The sequence below is a fragment of the Triturus cristatus genome, chromosome 3_1 (assembly GCF_964204655.1).
Source record: "Triturus cristatus chromosome 3_1, aTriCri1.1, whole genome shotgun sequence".
NCBI classification, from domain to species: Eukaryota; Metazoa; Chordata; class Amphibia; order Caudata; family Salamandridae; genus Triturus; species Triturus cristatus.
The window spans coordinates 934,585,707-934,606,609 of NC_140583.1; the positions used below are offsets into that span (position 1 = coordinate 934,585,707).

Consider the following 20,903-nt stretch of genomic DNA (forward strand, 5'->3'; position numbering starts at 1 on the left):
AAAACGAAATTTCTTTGCCAATTTGAAAGCACACTTACTGCTCTTTTTTTTTCGGGGCAAGTGAAAATCACTTTTACAGACTGACACATTATGAAACCACTTTTTTTGATTTATTTAAATGCACATGTCCAAACTGTTTTTTCAGACCACCACCATGTGTATTCTCGGTGACTGCCTACACTCCAGCAAGGGCAACCAGCCTTAGTGATGCTGAATGTATTTGCATTACTGAGTCCAACCTCAAACCCTTAAACTATTCTTTTTTTTTCCAGTACACCTTAATTTATTGTGAAAACATACTCCATATTATTTTACATGTTCCTCACATTTAAATTTCTCCCAAAACAGAAAATGATAAACGCAACTACAACAAAAACAATTTCCATTTCTATTATTCATTTCTTAAGTTACCACATACATCCCCTCTCAAACTGTAAACTCACCTTTAAAATTAGTTAGTTGTGAAAGAAATGTGACACTCAAACAGCAGATTATCAGAGCCAGGATCTCTGTTGTGTTCACCTCTCTCCTCTCAGCAGAACCAGATAATGGCAAACTTTCCCTCTATTTTTCCACACATATACATGTAAGTTTCAAATCTCAGTGCTTCCCCCTTTTTTTCAAATGTAATCACACATTTCTATTGGTTGAAAACCAACCCTTTTCCAAAAGTACCCTTCCCCCAACTTGACTTCTGCCTAGTACCCTTCCCCCAACTTGACTTCTGCCTGCTACCATAGCAACAGCTCATGGAACACTGCTGTGTTGAGTTAGGTCAGAAGTTCGCCAAACAATGTTTCAATTCCACAGAGCAAGAGTGCTTGACTTTTCAAACCTAACAGCAAATCCATAGTACTGTTCTTTGGTTACACATTTTTTTGTACCAATACAAAACATGCTTCTATTAATTTACACATACAGCCTAGTTTTTATTCTAGAATGGTATGAAACAGCCAATCAGTTCTTTTTGTTTTGAAAAAAATATGTATGCCTCCATTTCCAAACTGTCTTTCTTTTCATATTGCCATTCTACTGAAAGACACCTCCTGAGTGCATCCAGTTCTCCTTTGAAGATGTTCACAGTGTGGATTGTAGGGCACAGCTATGTCTTCTGGAGTGAAAAGTTTGCAGAGAAAACAGATATGGTGAGAGACCTTGCTTTGCCAAATGTAGACATTAAATGGATTGGTCAGAGAGGGTTAACGTGGCACCAATTGATGCCATTGGTGAAATCCTTCATGCAAATCCAACACCCTGACCTCATAATAGTGCACTGTGGTGGCAATGACCTAGGCACTTTGACTGGGGTAGGTCTGGAAATGCTTATGAAGGACACCTTTGCACAACTGTTTTCTCTTTTCCCTAAAACTGCCTTTGTGTTTTCCAACATATGCCAAAGGCAAAAATGGAACTGGTCCAATCATTTCTGTCCACAGATTGACAAAGCAAGAAAGCACGTCAACAAATCTGTTTCTGCTTTCCTCCGTGACTATGGTATGGGTGCCATTTACCACAACAACTTGCGTTATGACATGCAAGACATTTATAGAGGAGATGGTGTGCACTTCAATGATGAAGGGAACAGAGTCTTCCTTTTGAACCTTAGACTCTGCATCGGTACTTACTTGTAGGTACCACTAAAAAAATGACTTCATAAACACAACAGCTCTTTTTAGAGCTCCCTAATATCTAAACTCTTAAATCTGCTTTTCATTTATTTATTTTTATTTTTTTTACCGTACGCTTACCGTAAGCTTACCGTACGCGTACCCCGTGATTTTTTTAAAAATCAATAAATGTTTTTTTTGTACTTTTCTGTCCTTCTTTGACCCCCTTACAAATGTTAGGGGGTCTGTAACTCTCCTCATTGCCCCCTTTTCTTGTTTTCACTCTTTTTTTTCAGAGTGAAATACACAAAATGGCGGCCGCCGCTTCCTGGTTTCGGCCGATTCGAATGTTTACTAGGATCTAAGAGCCAATCAGAATCGCGCTCGCGCACGCCACCGTACGCTTACGGTAAGCGTACGGTAAGCGTACCGTAAGCGGGCTCAGATATATATATTGATTTAAAGGCTATTTTCTCAGAATCTACTAAACAGATTTACACCAAACCTACAAAAGGCACTTCCTTGACCTAGGGACTACCTCTCTGCCAAATTTCGAGTAATTCTGTTCAGCCGTTCGGGCTGTAGCTCGTTCTAAAGGTCCTATGGAAAAATGCATGGGAAAAACGCGTTTTGGGACCCCCTTTTATCTCAGCCCCCGCTTGACGGATCCCCCCGAGACTTTCAGGGTAGGAGCGGAGCGTAGCGCCCCACCTATTTTGAGAAATTCGCGAGGATTCGTCAACCGGCGCCAAAGTTATTCAAAATAGAATGTTGCGGATTTCCTATCGAAAAGGGGTCCTTACTATAACTACCTACTGGCGACCGCCAGTAGGTAATATATATATATATATATATATATATATATTATATACTGGCGGTCGCCAGTAGATAGTTATAGTTAGGACCGTGTTTCCATAGGAAATCTCAAAATTCTATTTTGAATAACTATGGCGCTAGTTGACGAATCCTCGCGAAATTTTAAAACTAATGGGGCGCTCTGCTCAGCTCCTACCCTGAAAGTCTCGGGGGGATTCGTCAAGCGGGGGCCGAGAAAAAAGGGGGGTCCCAAAACGTGTTTTCCCCATGCATTTTCCCATAGGACCTTTAGTCGAAGGTACAGCCCGAACGGCTGAACAGATTTACTTGAAATTTGGCAAAGAGGTAGTCCTCAGGTCAGGGATGTGCCTTTTGCATATATGGAGTCAATATGTTCAGTAGTCCCTGAGAAAAAACATTTTATTTTTTTTTTTTAAATCGCGGGGTGTGCGCAAGGTGAAAAACCAAAAAATGTAATACGTAGTTTATTGTAAAATAAATATATAAAAAATATAATATTAAATACATACCTTAGCATTTAAAAACCGTACAAATTCACTGAAAAAACCATAGGTTTCACACACTTTATAGTTAGGAATTAGCATTTAAAAAACCTTGCAAATTCACTTAAAAACCATAGGTTTCACACATGTTATAGTTAGGTGGACATTTCACTCGTAAAAAACCAATGAAATTCCCCCGTTATAGTTAGTTCAGATAACTATAACTCGCGTGACCGCCACTCTATCAAAAGGATGATGTCATCAGTGATGTCATGAGTGATGCCACTGACCATGTCATGAGTGATGTAATATGTGACGTCATCAGCAGTGGATTGCAGGCGCACGAGCTATAGTTATCTGAACTAACTATAACGGGGAATTTCATTGGTTTTTTACGAGTGAAATATCCACCTAACTATAACATGTGTGAAACCTATGGTTTTTTAAGTGAATTTGCAAGGTTTTTTAAATGCTAACTCCTAACTATAACGTGTGTGAAACCTATGGTTTTTTCAGTGAATGAATATATATAAATATATATATATATATATATATATATATATATATATATATATATATATATATATATATATATATATATATATATATATATATATATGTATATATATATATATATATATATATATATATATATATATATATATATATCCAGAGCACTCCACCCCCCTCCCGGTGGCAATTCTTTTGTTCACAAAATGGAGCATGGACCACAGAGTAAGTGCTTGAAGTTTGTTTAATTCCGTCAGGTTACATGGCAGCAATATATATATCCAAAATGCATGCGATGCTGTGAGGATGCCCTACCTGGTTGACCGGGGCTCTTTACATGGGTGTAGTCTGTATCATACATTCCAAAAGAAATAGTCACTTCTCCCAGGGGCAAATAGAGCCCAACAGCCAGTGTAGTAGTTTTAAATCCTTTTATTCATTAAATGGAAGGTTCAGCATAACGTGTTTCAGCCTCCTCTAGGCTTAAATCATACGCATCATGTGATGTGGTCAGTTGATCTGTTTTTAAACCCCACAGGTATCAACACTGAAGATGGACAACGAGTAAAGTTACAATTGTTTGTTCAAATACTTAAGTAGTAGCTTTAGTGGTACTCTGGTACAATTTTGACAAATAAGTCTACTACTTAAGTCCGAACTGCTGAACAGAATTACACCAAATTTGGCAAAAAGGTAGCGCTTGCTTCAGAAAGCACTCTTTTTGTTAAATGGTGTAAATGCCTTCAGTAGTTCCTGAGAAATTGAAAGATTTCTCAGATATACAACTGTGGCCGCGGTGGATCCGCAAATCCTCCCGATCTCGTGGCCGAGATCTGATTGGCTGCCAACACTTCAAACCAGGAAGTGTTGGCAGCCATCTTCTGACTCGGATGAACTGAAATCAGGGTGGAGGAGATCAATAAAATGTCTACTAATTGCCTTATGTCATCTACTAAAAAGCTCAAATCTACAACTAAATCCAAGAACATGAGAAAGACATGGAACCTCACCTATGAAGAACACAATGCATTAAAAGAACTACGCAATGATCAAAACATCATCATCAAAGCCTCTGATAAAGGGGGTAACATCGTTATTCAAAATTGTGAGGACTATATTAAAGAAGCTGCCAGACAACTCAATAACAAGGATCATTATGAAAAATTATCCAAGAATCCTATCAGGGATTGGACAGAGGAATATCATCTGAAACTCTCCGCTTGGAAAGACAGAGAACTTATTGATCTGGAAGAATATTTGTACTTAAAAACCAATCATCCCACTACGGCAACCATTTATTTCTTACCAAAGATCCACAAGTCAATTATCAACCCACCTGGTAGACCCATTGTTAGCTCCATTGGTTCCCTACTAGAATCCACATCCCGGTTCATTGACATCTTTTTAATGAATTATGTTACAGCTCTCCCATCATACTTGAGGGACACAATGGACTTTTTGCAAAAAATTGATCAGTTTCAGTGGCACGACAACTACATCATGGCTTCCATTGATGTTGCATCACTTTACACTTCGATTCGTCATCCTGATGGCATCGCTGCAGTAAAAAAATTCCTTGACACCAGAGCAATTTGTTTTTTGGAACATTCTGAGATGTTGATTGAAATGCTAACCTACTGTTTGACACACAACGTCTTCCTGTTCAGAGGAGAAGTGTTCCTGCAAAAACAAGGGACCGCGATGGGCACTTCATTTGCCCCAACCTATGCCAATCTCCTCATGGCAACATGGGAAACTGAAGTCTTAAAAGACGTTCGTGCAAAAAACATCAAATTTTGGTCAAGATATATTGATGACCTGTTCATCATTTGGGAAGGCGATATTGAGCTCTTTACGAACTTTCTGGTCCCTCTCAACACTAACAGTTACCAACTGACTTTTACTTTTACTACCAGCACTACTAAAATTGTGTTTCTGGATGTCGAAGTATTTATACTAGATGGTAAACTCTGCACTAAAATGCATAGAAAACCCACGGCTAGTAATAGCATCCTTCATGCTAACAGCGGACACCCAGCCAAACTCAAATGGAGAATCCCCTACGGGGAGATGCTAAGAGCCAGAAGAAATTGCTCAGAAGTCTCAGATTTTAACACACAAATAGTCGAGATGAGTCAACGTTTCCTACAACGTGGCTACCCTATGGATGTAATTCTAACTGCAATCAACCGAGTTAAAAACAAAAATAGAGATGAATTACTCCAAGTAGGCCGAATCAAAGAGGACACTGCGTCCATAACCAGACTCATAATCGACTTCAACAACCAAAGTAAAGAATTCCAAAAAACTATTTCCAAACATTGGGATGTACTGCTTCTAGATGACACCCTTAAAAACATTCTCCCAGCTGGACCTAGAATTACTTACCGCAAAACTGCCTCTCTGGGAGATATTCTCACTCACAGCCATTTTGAAATCAAACCACAAACTACCACGTCCTGGTTAACGACACCGGGATTCGGGAAATGTTCAAAATGTAAAGCGTGCGAACAGGGTCAAAACATCACTTCTTACCAATTACAGAATGGCCATCATGAAAAGATTCTAGATCACATCACTTGCGAATCGAAATATGTAATTTACAGACTGGGATGTCCATGTCAAAAATATTATATTGGTAGCCCAATCAACAAACTTAAACTTCGCATCCTACAACATCTACGTGCCATCAAGAATAAGGACTTCACATATCCCATTGCTAAACATTTCTTTGATTTTCACTCAAGTGACAGTAATTTACTCAAGTATTCAGGTATCAAAATCATCAAACAAAAAGAAAGGGGTGGAAACCGCATTCTTGAGCTAAGTAGAGCAGAGTCGAGAATGATATTACTAATGGGTACAGAAAACCCATTAGGACACAATTTGGATGCTGAACTTCATGTGCACCTCTAATTCATCTTTAACTGATCAATTATGATGGACTCATCCCTGTTCTTCCTTCTATACTTATACACAAATCCCACTGTTGATCTAAACATTGCAAATCCTCGCCTGCTCTCATAACAATATTTTCATCTCTCTCTCCTCTGATTGCTGTTGTGATCTACATATGAACTTTATATTGTAATAGTTGAAACAATTACATGTTGGTAACATTTGGAATTTCTTGACAAATAATCAACCTTGACTTTACATACTTTATGTAAATTCGCTAATGATTAACATTTTTTCAGTGTGTGGTCTAAAGTTGTGATCACTCACTTCATGAATTGCCAAATAGGATCTCCTTATTTAGAAATTCGTCCAAATTATTTGAAATTATCTGATTCCAATTGACTCCTCTAGAGCCTACAGGTACTTTACCTTGATTGCGATTTTTCTTAAATCCTTTAAAATTAATTTTGCTTAAATTACATTAATTTCACATTACCATCTAATTTACAGCAATCACCATGATGGATGAATTATTGTGGTTCTTTGTGATCTAAAAACTTTATTTACTTTCAAATAACATACCTTGATCAACGATGTATTTCAAGTCCAGTATGTTTTCACTTTCTATTTTTCCGTTTTTTTCATGTATAAAAAGACACTCTGGACATTAGGACTCTATGGTCCAGTTGAAGGCTGAGTGCCGAAACGCGTCGACCGTCCTTTTGTGCGTGTTACTGATGTTCTTTTGCTGAATAAACACTTCAAGTGTTCTCTGTGGTGCCGTGCTTTCCTTCATTGCGACGTACCCCAGGACCAAGGGTGAAGCGAGAGAGAAGTTTGTTTCATATATATATATATATATATATATATTATATACTGGCCAGTAGATAGTTATAGTTAGGACCGTGTTTCCATAGGAAATCTCAAAATTCTATTTTGAATAACTATGGCGCTAGTTGACGAATCCTCGCGAAATTTTAAAACTAATGGGGCGCTCTGCTCAGCTCCTACCCTGAAAGTCTCGGGGGGATTCGTCAAGCGGGGGCCGAGAAAAAAAGGGGGGTCCCAAAACGCGTTTTCCCCATGCATTTTCCCATAGGACCTTTAGTCGAAGGTACAGCCCGAACGGCTGAACAGATTTACTTGAAATTTGGCAAAGAGGTAGTCCTCAGGTCAGGGATGTGCCTTTTGCATATATGGAGTCAATATGTTCAGTAGTCCCTGAGAAAAAACATTTTAATTTTTTTTTTTAAATCGCGGGGTGTGCGCAAGGTGAAAAACCAAAAAATGTAATACGAAGTTTATTGTAAAATAATTATATAAAAAATATAATAATAAATACATACCTTAGCATTTAAAAACCGTACAAATTCACTGAAAAAACCATAGGTTTCACACACTTTATAGTTAGGAATTAGCATTTAAAAAACCTTGCAAATTCACTTAAAAACCATAGGTTTCACACATGTTATAGTTAGGTGGACATTTCACTCGTAAAAAACCAATGAAATTCCCCCGTTATAGTTAGTTCAGATAACTATAACTCGCGTGACCGCCACTCTATCAAAAGGATGATGTCATCAGTGATGTCATGAGTGATGCCACTGACCATGTCATGAGTGATGTAATATGTGACGTCATCAGCAGTGGATTGCAGGCGCACGAGCTATAGTTATCTGAACTAACTATAACGGGGAATTTCATTGGTTTTTTACGAGTGAAATGTCCACCTAACTATAACATGTGTGAAACCTATGGTTTTTTAAGTGAATTTGCAAGGTTTTTTAAATGCTAACTCCTAACTATAACGTGTGTGAAACCTATGGTTTTTTCAGTGAATGAATATATATAAATATATATATATATATATATATATATATATATATTACCTACTGGCGGTCGCCAGTAGGTAGTTATAGTTAGGACCACGTTTCCATAGGAAAACCTCAACATTCTATTTTGAATAACTTTGGCGCCGGTCGACGAATCCTCGCGAATTTCTCAAAATAGGTGGGGCGCTACGCTCCGCTCCTACCCTGAAAGTCTCGGGGGGATCCGTCAAGCGGGGGCTGAGATAAAAGGGGGGTCCCAAAACGCGTTTTTCCCATGCATTTTTCCATAGGACCTTTAGACAGGGCTACAGCCCGAACGGCTGAACAGAATTACTAGAAATTTGGCAGAGAGGTAGTCCGTAGGTCAAGGAAGTGCCTTTTGTAGGTTTGGTGTAAATCAGTTCAGTTGATTTTGAGAAAATAGCCTTTAAATCAATATATATATCTGAGCCAGCTTACGGTACGCTTACCGTACGCTTACGGTAAGCGTACGGTGGCGTGCGCGAGCGCGATTCTGATTGGCTCTTAGATCTTAGTAAACATTCGAATCGGCCGAAACCAGGAAGCGGCGGCCGCCATTTTGTGTATTTCACTCTGAAAAAAAAGAGTGAAAACAAGGAAAGGGGGCAATGAGGAGAGTTACAGACCCCCTAACAATTGTAAGGGGGTCAAAGAAGGACAGAAAAGTACAAAAAAAACATTTATTGATTTTAAAAAAAATCACGGGGTACGCGTACGGTAAGCTCACGGTAAGCGTACGGTAAAAAAAATAAAAATAAATAAATGAAAATCAGATTTAAGAGTTTAGAAATTAGGGAGCTCTAAAAAGAGCTGTTGTGTTTATGGAGTCATTTTTTTAGTGGTACCTACAAGTAAGTACCGATGCAGAGTCTAAGGTTCAAGAGGAAGACTCTGTTCCCTTCATCATTGAAGTGCACACCATCTCCTCTATAAATGTCTTGCATGTCGTAACGCAAGTTGTTGTGGTAAATGGCACCCATACCATAGTCACGGAGGAAAGCAGAAACAGATTTGTTGACGTGCTTTCTTGCTTTGTCAATCTGTGGACAGAAATGATTGGACCAGTTCCATTTTTGCCTTTGGCATATGTTGGAAAACACAAAGGCAGTTTTAGGGAAAAGTGTAAACAGTTGTGCAAAGGTGTCCTTCATAAGCATTTCCAGACCTACCCCAGTCAAAGTGCCTAGGTCATTGCCACCACAGTGCACTATTATGAGGTCAGGGTGTTGGATTTGCATGAAGGATTTCACCAATGGCATCAATTGGTGCCACTTTAACCCTCTCTGACCAATCCATTTAATGTCTACATTTGGCAAAGCAAGGTCTCTCACCATATCTGTTTTCTCTGCAAACTTTTCACTCCAGAAGACATAGCTGTGCCCTACAATCCACACTGTGAACATCTTCAAAGGAGAACTGGATGCACTCAGGAGGTGTCTTTCAGTAGAATGGCAATATGAAAAGAAAGACAGTTTGGAAATGGAGGCATACATATTTTTTACAAAACAAAAAGAACTGATTGGCTGTTTCATACCATTCTAGAAAAAAAACTAGGCTGTATGTGAAAATTAATAGAAGCATGTTTTGTATTGGTACAAAAAAATGTGTAACCAAAGAACAGTACTATGGATTTGCAGTTAGGTTTGAAAAGTCAAGCACTCTTGCTCTGTGGAATTGAAACATTGTGTGTCGAACTTCTGACCTAACTGCACACAGCAGTGTTCCATGAGCTGTTGCTATGGTAGCAGGCAGAAGTCAAGTTGGGGGAAGGGTACTAGGCAGAAGTCAAGTTGGGGGCAGGGTACTTTTGGAAAAGGGTTGGTTTTCAACCAATAGAAATGTGTCATTACATTTGAAAAAAAGGGGGAAGCACTGAGATTTGAAACTTACATGTATATGTGTGGAAAAATAGAGGGAAAGTTTGCCATTATCTGGTTCTGCTGAGAGGAGAGAGGTGTACAGAACAGAGATCCTGGCTCTGATAATCTGCTGTTTGAGTGACACATTTCTTTCACAACTAACTAATTTTAAAGGTGAGTTTACAGTTTGAGAGGGGATGTATGTGGTAACTTAAGAAATGAATAATAGAAATGGGAATTGTTTTTGTTGTAGTTACACATGGTGGATTCATAATGTGTCAGTCTGTAAAAGAGATTTTCACTTGGCCCGAAAAAAAAAGAGCAGTAAGTGTGCTTTCAAATTGGCAAAGAAATTTCGTTTTGGCACTAATGTGAAAACATGACTGTGTGTGCATAGAAGAATTATAGGCAGAAATGTATTGCGTCTTGCTCTGGTGATTTCACAGTTGCAGTAGATGGAAAAGAGGAGCGAATTTTTGGGGGAAGAAGCAGAGGTTTAGCACACACCCATGTGCTTGCCATGTATAGTCATGCACAGTAATTAGAAGCGAGTGGGGTTTTCAGGTTTAAGTCTGTAATGCAAATACATTCAGCATCACTAAGGCTGGTTGCCCCTGCTGGAGTGTAGGCAGTCACAGAGAATGCACACGGTGGTGGTCTGAAAAAAAAACAGCTTGGACATGTGCATTTAAATAAATTTTAAAAAAAAGGTTTCAGAATGTGTCAGTCTGTAAAAGTGATTTCAAAGTGTAAAAAGAGATTTTCACTTGGCCCGAAAAAAAAAGAGCAGTAAGTGTGCTTTCAAATTGGCAAAGAAATTTCGTTTTGGCACTAATGTGAAAACATGACTCTGTGTGCATAGAAGAATTATAGGCAGAAATGTATTGCGTCTTGCTCTGGTGATTTCACAGTTGCAGTAGATGGAAAAGAGGAGCGAATTTTTGGGGGAAGAAGCAGAGGTTTAGCACACACCCATGTGCTTGCCATGTATAGTCATGCACAGTAATTAGAAGCGAGTGGGGTTTTCAGGTTTAAGTCTGTAATGCAAATACATTCAGCATCACTAAGGCTGGTTGCCCCTGCTGGAGTGTAGGCAGTCACAGAGAATACACACGGTGGTGGTCTGAAAAAAAAACAGCTTGGACATGTGCATTTAAATAAATTTAAAAAAAAAGGTTTCAGAATGTGTCAGTCTGTAAAAGTGATTTCAAAGTGTAAAAAGAGATTTTCACTTGGCCCGAAAAAAAAAGAGCAGTAAGTGTGCTTTCAAATTGGCAAAGAAATTTCGTTTTGGCACTAATGTGAAAACATGACTCTGTGTGCATAGAAGAATTATAGGCAGAAATGTATTGCGTCTTGCTCTGGTGATTTCACAGTTGCAGTAGATGGAAAAGTGGAGCGAATTTTTGGGGGAAGAAGCAGAGGTTTAGCACACACCCATGTGCTTGCCATGTATAGTCATGCACAGTAATTAGAAGCGAGTGGGGTTTTCAGGTTTAAGTCTGTAATGCAAATACATTCAGCATCACTAAGGCTGGTTGCCCCTGCTGGAGTGTAGGCAGTCACAGAGAATACACACGGTGGTGGTCTGAAAAAAAAACAGCTTGGACATGTGCATTTAAATAAATTTAAAAAAAAGGTTTCAGAATGTGTCAGTCTGTAAAAGTGATTTCAAAGTGTAAAAAGAGATTTTCACTTGGCCCGAAAAAAAAAGAGCAGTAAGTGTGCTTTCAAATTGGCAAAGAAATTTCGTTTTGGCACTAATGTGAAAACATGACTCTGTGTGCATAGAAGAATTATAGGCAGAAATGTATTGCGTCTTGCTCTGGTGATTTCACAGTTGCAGTAGATGGAAAAGAGGAGCGAATTTTTGGGGGAAGAAGCAGAGGTTTAGCACACACCCATGTGCTTGCCATGTATAGTCATGCACAGTAATTAGAAGCGAGTGGGGTTTTCAGGTTTAAGTCTGTAATGCAAATACATTCAGCATCACTAAGGCTGGTTGCCCCTGCTGGAGTGTAGGCAGTCACAGAGAATACACACGGTGGTGGTCTGAAAAAAAAACAGCTTGGACATGTGCATTTAAATAAATTTAAAAAAAAGGTTTCAGAATGTGTCAGTCTGTAAAAGTGATTTCAAAGTGTAAAAAGAGATTTTCACTTGGCCCGAAAAAAAAAGAGCAGTAAGTGTGCTTTCAAATTGGCAAAGAAATTTCGTTTTGGCACTAATGTGAAAACATGACTCTGTGTGCATAGAAGAATTATAGGCAGAAATGTATTGCGTCTTGCTCTGGTGATTTCACAGTTGCAGTAGATGGAAAAGAGGAGCGAATTTTTGGGGGAAGAAGCAGAGGTTTAGCACACACCCATGTGCTTGCCATGTATAGTCATGCACAGTAATTAGAAGCGAGTGGGGTTTTCAGGTTTAAGTCTGTAATGCAAATACATTCAGCATCACTAAGGCTGGTTGCCCCTGCTGGAGTGTAGGCAGTCACAGAGAATACACACGGTGGTGGTCTGAAAAAAAAACAGCTTGGACATGTGCATTTAAATAAATTTAAAAAAAAAGGTTTCAGAATGTGTCAGTCTGTAAAAGTGATTTCAAATTGAAAAAAGAGATATACACTTGCCCCCGAAAAAAAAAGAGCAGTAAGTGTGCTTTCAAATTGGCAAAGAAATTTCGTTTTGGGACTAATGTGAAAACATGACTCTGTGTGCATAGAAGAATTATAGGCAGAAATGTATTGCGTCTTGCTCTGGTGATTTCACAGTTGCAGTAGATGGAAAAGAGGAGCGAATTTTTGGGGGAAGAAGCAGAGGTTTAGCACACACCCATGTGCTTGCCATGTATAGTCATGCACAGTAATTAGAAGCGAGTGGGGTTTTCAGGTTTAAGTCTGTAATGCAAATACATTCAGCATCACTAAGGCTGTTTGCCCCTGCTGGAGTGTAGGCAGTCACAGAGAATGCACACGGTGGTGGTCTGAAAAAAAAACTGCTTGGACATGTGCATTTAAATAAATTAAAAAAAAAGGTTTCAGAATGTGTCAGTCTGTAAAAGTGATTTCAAAGTGTAAAAAGAGATTTTCACTTGGCCCCGAAAAAAAAAGAGCAGTAAGTGTGCTTTCAAATTGGCAAAGAAATTTCGTTTTGGCACTAATGTGAAAACATGACTCTGTGTGCATAGAAGAATTATAGGCAGAAATGTATTGCGTCTTGCTCTGGTGATTTCACAGTTGCAGTAGATGGAAAAGAGGAGCGAATTTTTGGGGGAAGAAGCAGAGGTTTAGCACACACCCATGTGCTTGCCATGTATAGTCATGCACAGTAATTAGAAGCGAGTGGGGTTTTCAGGTTTAAGTCTGTAATGCAAATACATTCAGCATCACTAAGGCTGGTTGCCCCTGCTGGAGTGTAGGCAGTCACAGAGAATGCACACGGTGGTGGTCTGAAAAAAAAACTGCTTGGACATGTGCATTTAAATAAATTAAAAAAAAAGGTTTCAGAATGTGTCAGTCTGTAAAAGTGATTTCAAATTGAAAAAAGAGATATACACTTGCCCCCGAAAAAAAAAGAGCAGTAAGTGTGCTTTCAAATTGGCAAAGAAATTTCGTTTTGGCACTAATGTGAAAACATGACTCTGTGTGCATAGAAGAATTATAGGCAGAAATGTATTGCGTCTTGCTCTGGTGATTTCACAGTTGCAGTAGATGGAAAAGAGGAGCGAATTTTTGGGGGAAGAAGCAGAGGTTTAGCACACACCCATGTGCTTGCCATGTATAGTCATGCACAGTAATTAGAAGCGAGTGGGGTTTTCAGGTTTAAGTCTGTAATGCAAATACATTCAGCATCACTAAGGCTGGTTGCCCCTGCTGGAGTGTAGGCAGTCACAGAGAATACACACGGTGGTGGTCTGAAAAAAAAACAGCTTGGACATGTGCATTTAAATAAATTTAAAAAAAAAGGTTTCAGAATGTGTCAGTCTGTAAAAGTGATTTCAAAGTGTAAAAAGAGATTTTCACTTGGCCCGAAAAAAAAAGAGCAGTAAGTGTGCTTTCAAATTGGCAAAGAAATTTCGTTTTGGCACTAATGTGAAAACATGACTCTGTGTGCATAGAAGAATTATAGGCAGAAATGTATTGCGTCTTGCTCTGGTGATTTCACAGTTGCAGTAGATGGAAAAGAGGAGCGAATTTTTGGGGGAAGAAGCAGAGGTTTAGCACACACCCATGTGCTTGCCATGTATAGTCATGCACAGTAATTAGAAGCGAGTGGGGTTTTCAGGTTTAAGTCTGTAATGCAAATACATTCAGCATCACTAAGGCTGGTTGCCCCTGCTGGAGTGTAGGCAGTCACAGAGAATACACACGGTGGTGGTCTGAAAAAAAAACAGCTTGGTTTCATAATGTGACAGTTTGTTATACAGATTTTCACTTGCCCAAAAAAAAAGAGGAGTTTGTGTGCATTCAAATTGGCAAAGAAATTTCGTTTTGTGACTATTGTGAAAAGAAATGTAGTAATATATTTAAATTCAATAAAGAATTTTTTTTTTAGTTTTTTTGCAGGTATTGCTGAAGAACAGTGAACAAAATTTAAGATGCCTACAAAATCTCGAGTTCAAAAAACGCTAAAAAAAAAACTATATTTGAGGACAACTGGAGGACCAAAGTTAGTAGAAGATGCTGATGTTGGGAAAAAGAAAAAATCTTCTGGTAAGCAAAAAAGACAATTCCTAAACAAAATATTGAAAACAAACAAAAATGTACAAAATGTCTGTTCTCGGAAAAATGTAACAAAACCTACAGAACAGCAAAAAATTGAGGATTTAGTTAATGCAAATATACCTTCTGCAATTGAAAAGTTTAACATAAACAGAAAAACAGCATTTAAAGAGATACGTAGAAAAATGTTTCAGAGAAGAGTTATGTCCAATTTGATAAAGGATATAAAGAAATATAAGCAAAAGGCTAAATATTATAAGAGAAAAAAAGAAATTGAAGCCATTGCAGCAAAGGCATTAGAATTAAAAAGGAAACTATTCATATTAATTTTGAATAGGATGCGTACATTAGATAAAATGGTTAATGTACTGAAATCACAAAGCAAAAGCAAAAGAGTAGTGAACAGAACAAATTTTTGTAAAGTGTTTTTAGGAAAGTGGATGCATAGCTCAAGTAGTGAACCTTTTTTTAATGAAGAGAGCTATTTTCAAAGTAATAGTTTGCTGCATGCAGTTGACACCAGAGGTCGTTCATACGAAGTAAAAAATGGTTGCATAATGGAGAAGGAGATAATGGTTCCAAGAGATGAGGTACAAGTGATGGCAGATGAGGCAATGGGGAGACGTCCTAAAGCCCCAGTGTACACTTGGAATTGTAGTAGTATTTGCACTGTGCGTCAGGAATCTATTGACAGATTTCGAGAGTTTCTAAGAGAATATAGTAAAAAAAGTGTAAAACAAAAGATTAAGGTGCTTCAAAGTCTGGATCCATGCAGAGTGAGAGAGAATACTGGTTTGCAGGGTCATTCTCTTGCTTGTCTATCTAGAAAAGTGTGCAATAGTGTTTTCCATCATTTTAGGATGCTGGCTGTTCATCATACTGAAATGAGAAAGTTTGTGAGACGGTTGTATTTTGCCAAAAGTCCAGCAATAAAGTTAAATGAATTGAATAGGGCTCTGTTCCGAGGAACGGTATCAGATGTAGAGAAGGTTGTTGATGAAATTCAGTTTTGTTACTTTGGTCCTGAACAAAACAGTGCAGAGAAGGACACAGTAAATGAGGCAGAAGTGGAAGAGAATGTAGAACCTTGTGTAAGTAAGACATTTAATGATCACATAACAAAATTTGCAATAGTCTCTAATGAAAGACCAAATGTTACTTGTATTTGTTGCCGCAGAACTCATTATAGAAAACAAACTAGGAATGTTGATCTCTACAGAAAGAGTGAAAATGAAGATAATTATAAGTGGATGGATTTTGCAACATATATATTTCTTGAAAATTGTTTTGAATTGGGTGAAGATCAGCGTATTTGTAAATACTGCTACAACAAGTTAGAGGAAAATAGAATGCCGACCAGAGCTGTACATAATAATTTAGAATTGGATGCTATTCCTGCTGAACTTTCTGAATTAAATACATATGAGTCTATACTCATTCAATGTGTTCATCCGTTCCAGACCATAGTACGTATGGAGCCCAAAACTGGTAAATTACCTCCTTCAGATTTAGTGAGAGGTTTAAAAGGTAGAGTGGTGTATTTGCCCTTGGATTTGAAAAAAAATATGGAAACTATTGATGCGGATACTTTGGAAACTGAACCATTAATTATTCTGGTTAATGGTGTACCTACAAAGAATAAGAAGATTTGGCAGGAGCTGGTAGATGTGCGGAAAGTACAAAGAGCAAATTTGTATTTGAAAAAAAATAACAAATGGTATGAATCAATTTATATAGTAGAAGAAGAAGAAGAAGAAGATTTACAAGGAGATACAGAAACACCAAGTGGACAAATTGAAAAAGTGGACAAGTCAAAGGAAGAAGAAATTTATGAACATTTTAGCATACATCCTCTCCATTCGAAAGAAGTTATGGGAGACAATATTGATCTCTTTCAGATGAAGAAAGCAAAAGGAAATCCCGTGAGTGTATGGGAGGAGAGCTTGGAAGCTCGATGTTTTCCCCAGCTGTTTCCTAAAGGAAAAGGAGGACGATACGATGAACGTCCGGAACAGATTCCAGCTTCTGAGTATCGGACTACAAGACTATATGCTGAAGATCCCAGATTTCGACAAAGTATCCCTTATTTGTTCCATCTTTTATTTGAAAGCGACTTGTCTGCACTGTCTTATGCAGTAAATCACATTTTAAAAAGTGGAGTACATTTACAAAATGTGTCTGCTAAGGATTTTATGGAGAAAGTGCAGCACCGAGATGATCATTTGGAAACACAACTGATCAATCTGATGGCTTGTCAGCGTGGGACAAATGAATATTGGTACCGACGCCATGGTGAACTAAAATGCATGTTACGCAATTTAGGAACACCAACATGGTTCCTTACCCTAAGCTGCGCCGAGTACGCTTGGGATGATTTACTGGATTTTCTACGAGAGGCCAATTCAAACATTGAAAACATCGAATACAAGACAGCAGGAGAACTGTGCTCATTGGATCCGGTTAATGTTTGCAGATATTTCAATCATAGATTTGAGGCTATGATGTCCTTCATCTGCAATAAAAAAAATCCACCCCTTGGAGAAGTAGTGGATTTCTTTTGGAGAAAAGAGTACCAGGCAAGAGGTGCTCCTCATATTCATATGCTGCTGTGGATCAAGGATGCCCCAAAGTTTGGAACAGATACTGATGAAGCAGTGTTATCTTACATTGAAGAATATGCAACATGTGCTATACTTAAAAGCACAGAAGAGTACAAGTTAAAGGAGCAAGTTCTACGTTTCCAAAGTCATCGGTGTGGAAAATACTGTCGACGGAAATACAAGAGCAAAGAAAAATACTACACTAAATGTCGATTTGGATTTCCTAGACCTGTTCTTACAAATGGAAGAGTCAACAGTTTTATGTCAGCTGTGAGACATACTATCACAAGAAAATCACCTAAGAATACCTACAACCTTAAAAGAAAAGAAGAATCAAAAAATATAAATGACTACAACCCAGTCATTTTATCCATGTGGAACGCTAACATGGATATACAGTATGTTGCTGACAATTCCATTGCTGTTGCTCGATATGTAACGTCTTACATTACGAAATCAGAAAAAACAGAATTGAAGGAAATGTGGGAAGAGATTTCTCACGAGAAGACTGTCAGTAAGAAGCTGTACAGTTTCAGTTTGAAGATGTTATCGCATCGAGAAATTGGATCCTACGAATGTTCAGATAGATTATCTTCTGCAAGTCTCTACTCGAAGTCAAGAAGAATAATTTGGGCAAGTTTAGGCCTTGCAGCAATGAGAAATCGGGTACTGAAATCTGTTGGAGAAATTGAATATTTGGCACAGTTCGAACCTGAAAGTACAGATATATTGAAAACAAACATGTTGGACACATATTATCCCAAGAGAAGTCATCATCTGGAGAACATGTGTCTCTATGAAGTGCTGCAGAACTACATTTATTCACGGAAAGCTGCAGAAGACATCAATAATGGAAAATATAAAGTCGTTGGTGAAGAAGGATGTTTGGTGAAGCAAACCAAAGGAAGTTTGATAAATCACCGGAAGCTGAGTTGCGACACTACCGACAAGAAAGAATTTTACTACTTGGCTCTTTTACAGTTGTTTAAACCATGGCGTTCAGAGGATGAACTACTGGGAGAATTCCAGAGCTATGAAGATTCTTTTAATGCTTGCAAAGACAGCATACAATGCAGTACATTCTCAACTTATCTGCAAATGTTAAATGAAGAAATTGAACAGGAAACTACAATTGCAGCAGAAATTGCTAGAGACAGTTCTCAGGACAGCCAAAGTTCAGGAACATACAGTCAAGATCCCCTAGGACAACCAATCGTTGAAAATGAAGCATCAATAGCCATGAATGAAGTGGAAACGGCTATGAATCAAGCTCAAGAAGAATTTATAGACTTAGAAAATTTGGAAAGACAACTGAATCAAGAGCAGCAACAAATTTATGAAGAGATCAAAAACAAAATTGAACACGGATTTCTACATGAAAAAAAAGAGTGCTCATGCACATCATTTCATCCAATCAGGATGTATGTAAGCGGACAAGCTGGCACTGGAAAAAGTTTCCTAATTAAAGTCATCAGAAGCTACCTAAAGCAAAAAACAGATTCTACTTTGTCTTGTGTGGTTACTGCTCCAACTGGGTTAGCAGCATATAACATAAAAGGAATCACCTTACATCGTTTGCTAATGTTACCAGTGGAGCATGAGAACAAAATACAATTCAACAAGCTAACTGGAGAAGCATGCTTGGAAGTTTCAAGAGTATTGAAGAAGATGCAAGTTCTCATTATTGATGAGGTGAGCATGGTATCAAACTTAATGCTTGCCTTTGTGCATTTAAGAATGCAGCAAATTTTGAAGACAGACTATGACGTGTTATTTGGTGGAAAACACGTCATCGTTTTTGGGGATCTTTTGCAACTTACTCCGGTTAAAGGACAACCAGTGTTTAATACTGTGACACATGAAGACACGAAGAAGTCATTGGGAAGCATCGGTAATACAAATATTTGGTCCTTCTTTGAGTACAAGGAACTTACAACTAATATGAGGCAAGCAAACGATGAAGAATATGGAAGTATTCTGAAAGATATCAGGATTGGACTACTCACAGAAGCTGGCAAAAAAGCATTACAGACTCGGCTGCTACATAATTTATTTCCAAAGGAAGAAATAGTTGCAGAGAAGATATACAAGAACATTGCAGAAAACAAAAGTGTCATCTGCTTAATGCCAACTCTACGTGAATGCTCAATATTCAATGAGGAGCTTTTGAAATTGGAAAAGGAAGAGATCATGAAATTGGAAGCAGTGGACAAAATTGAGGATGGAAGAATTACTGTCACAGTAACAGGCAAACTGAAAAATAAATTGGACTCACTAGAGAAGAACATCTCCAAAACAGCAGGATTAGAAAAAAATCTATATGTTTGCATGAACTGTAGAGTGTTTTTAAGGAGAAATTTGGATGTTGAAAAAGGCTTAGTAAATGGAGCGATGGGAAGAGTTGTGGGTTTTATTAATTATCAGAAAAAAGATGGAATTGAATGGTTAAAAATAAAATTTGATCAGATAGAGGAAGTTAAAGACATTTGTCGTTGTTCAGTTCGTTTCATGCTTGTGAAAGACTTATATGTACGTAGGAAGCAGTTTCCGTTTTCTCTAGCATATGCTGTAACTATTCACAAGTCTCAAGGATTGACTGTAGATTGTGCATTTGTGAACATTGGATCTAGTGTGTTCAAAGAAGGTATGGCATATGTTGCTTTGTCACGAGTCAAAACATTATCAGGTTTATTCATGATAGACTTCGATGACTCAAAAGTTAGTGCTGATACAAACTGTGTAAAGGAGTATAATAGATTAAGAAGAAGCTATGCTCCTCATTTAGGTCAGTATCCTGTGTTGGAGAAACGTGTAGTTTCTCGTAAAAGGAGAAATGAGAATATCTGTAATGAAGATGTAGAGAAGAGGAAAAAAAAGAGGAGTGATGTAATTGCAAGCAAAAAGAATAAGGAAAATGAAGAACAGGTTGTAGGATGTCATTTTGAAAATAGCTCTGGTGTCAACTGCTACGCAAATGTAGTGCTGAATGTTGCTTTTTATCTGGAAAGTTTGCAAGAGCAGATAATAATAAATCAGGGAAAAAGATTCTGTTCAGAGCTCAGTCTCCTTTTTCAAAAGCTGAGTAAAGATAAAACTCAAATAGAAAGTGCTACTGATATTAGAAAACTTTTAGATGTATGTTCAGGACGAACACAGTTTTCTCAAAATGAACAGCAAGATGCTCACGAATTTTTGATGTATTTTCTTCAGGTAGTGGAAGAAGAAGGAGTTCCCATTGACATTTTTTTTGGTCTCTCTTATAAATGGGAACATAGTTGTGATAATTGTTATAATATAAGTGGTTCTATTGTTGATAATGAAAGGTTTATTTATTTGACATTGCCAGAGAGTAAAACAGTCACTTTTGCAAACTTAGTTAAAGATGCTAATCATAGCATGAAATGTGGTGAGTGTAATTCTGACATGTTATCAACATTAATTTTAAGGGAATACGGACAGTATGTAATTTTAATGATGCAACGATGTAGAGCTGATGGATCAAAATTGGATACTTTAATAAAGAAGTTTACAGGACAG

General features: G+C 38.0%; 1 protein-coding gene across 1 annotated transcript in view; it reads left to right on the top strand.

Moving 5' to 3' along the window:
- Positions 1-10,110: 10,110 nt before the first annotated feature.
- LOC146861294 (uncharacterized) overlaps positions 10,111-20,903 on the top strand; it is a 67,114-nt gene continuing 56,321 nt past the window's right edge. Inside the window, exons 1-2 of the mRNA XM_085646222.1 lie at positions 10,111-10,220; positions 14,600-16,842. Coding sequence (XP_085502348.1) covers positions 14,643-16,842 — 2,200 coding nt within the window. The 5' untranslated portion in view covers positions 10,111-10,220; positions 14,600-14,642. The remainder of the gene's footprint in view (positions 10,221-14,599; positions 16,843-20,903) is intronic.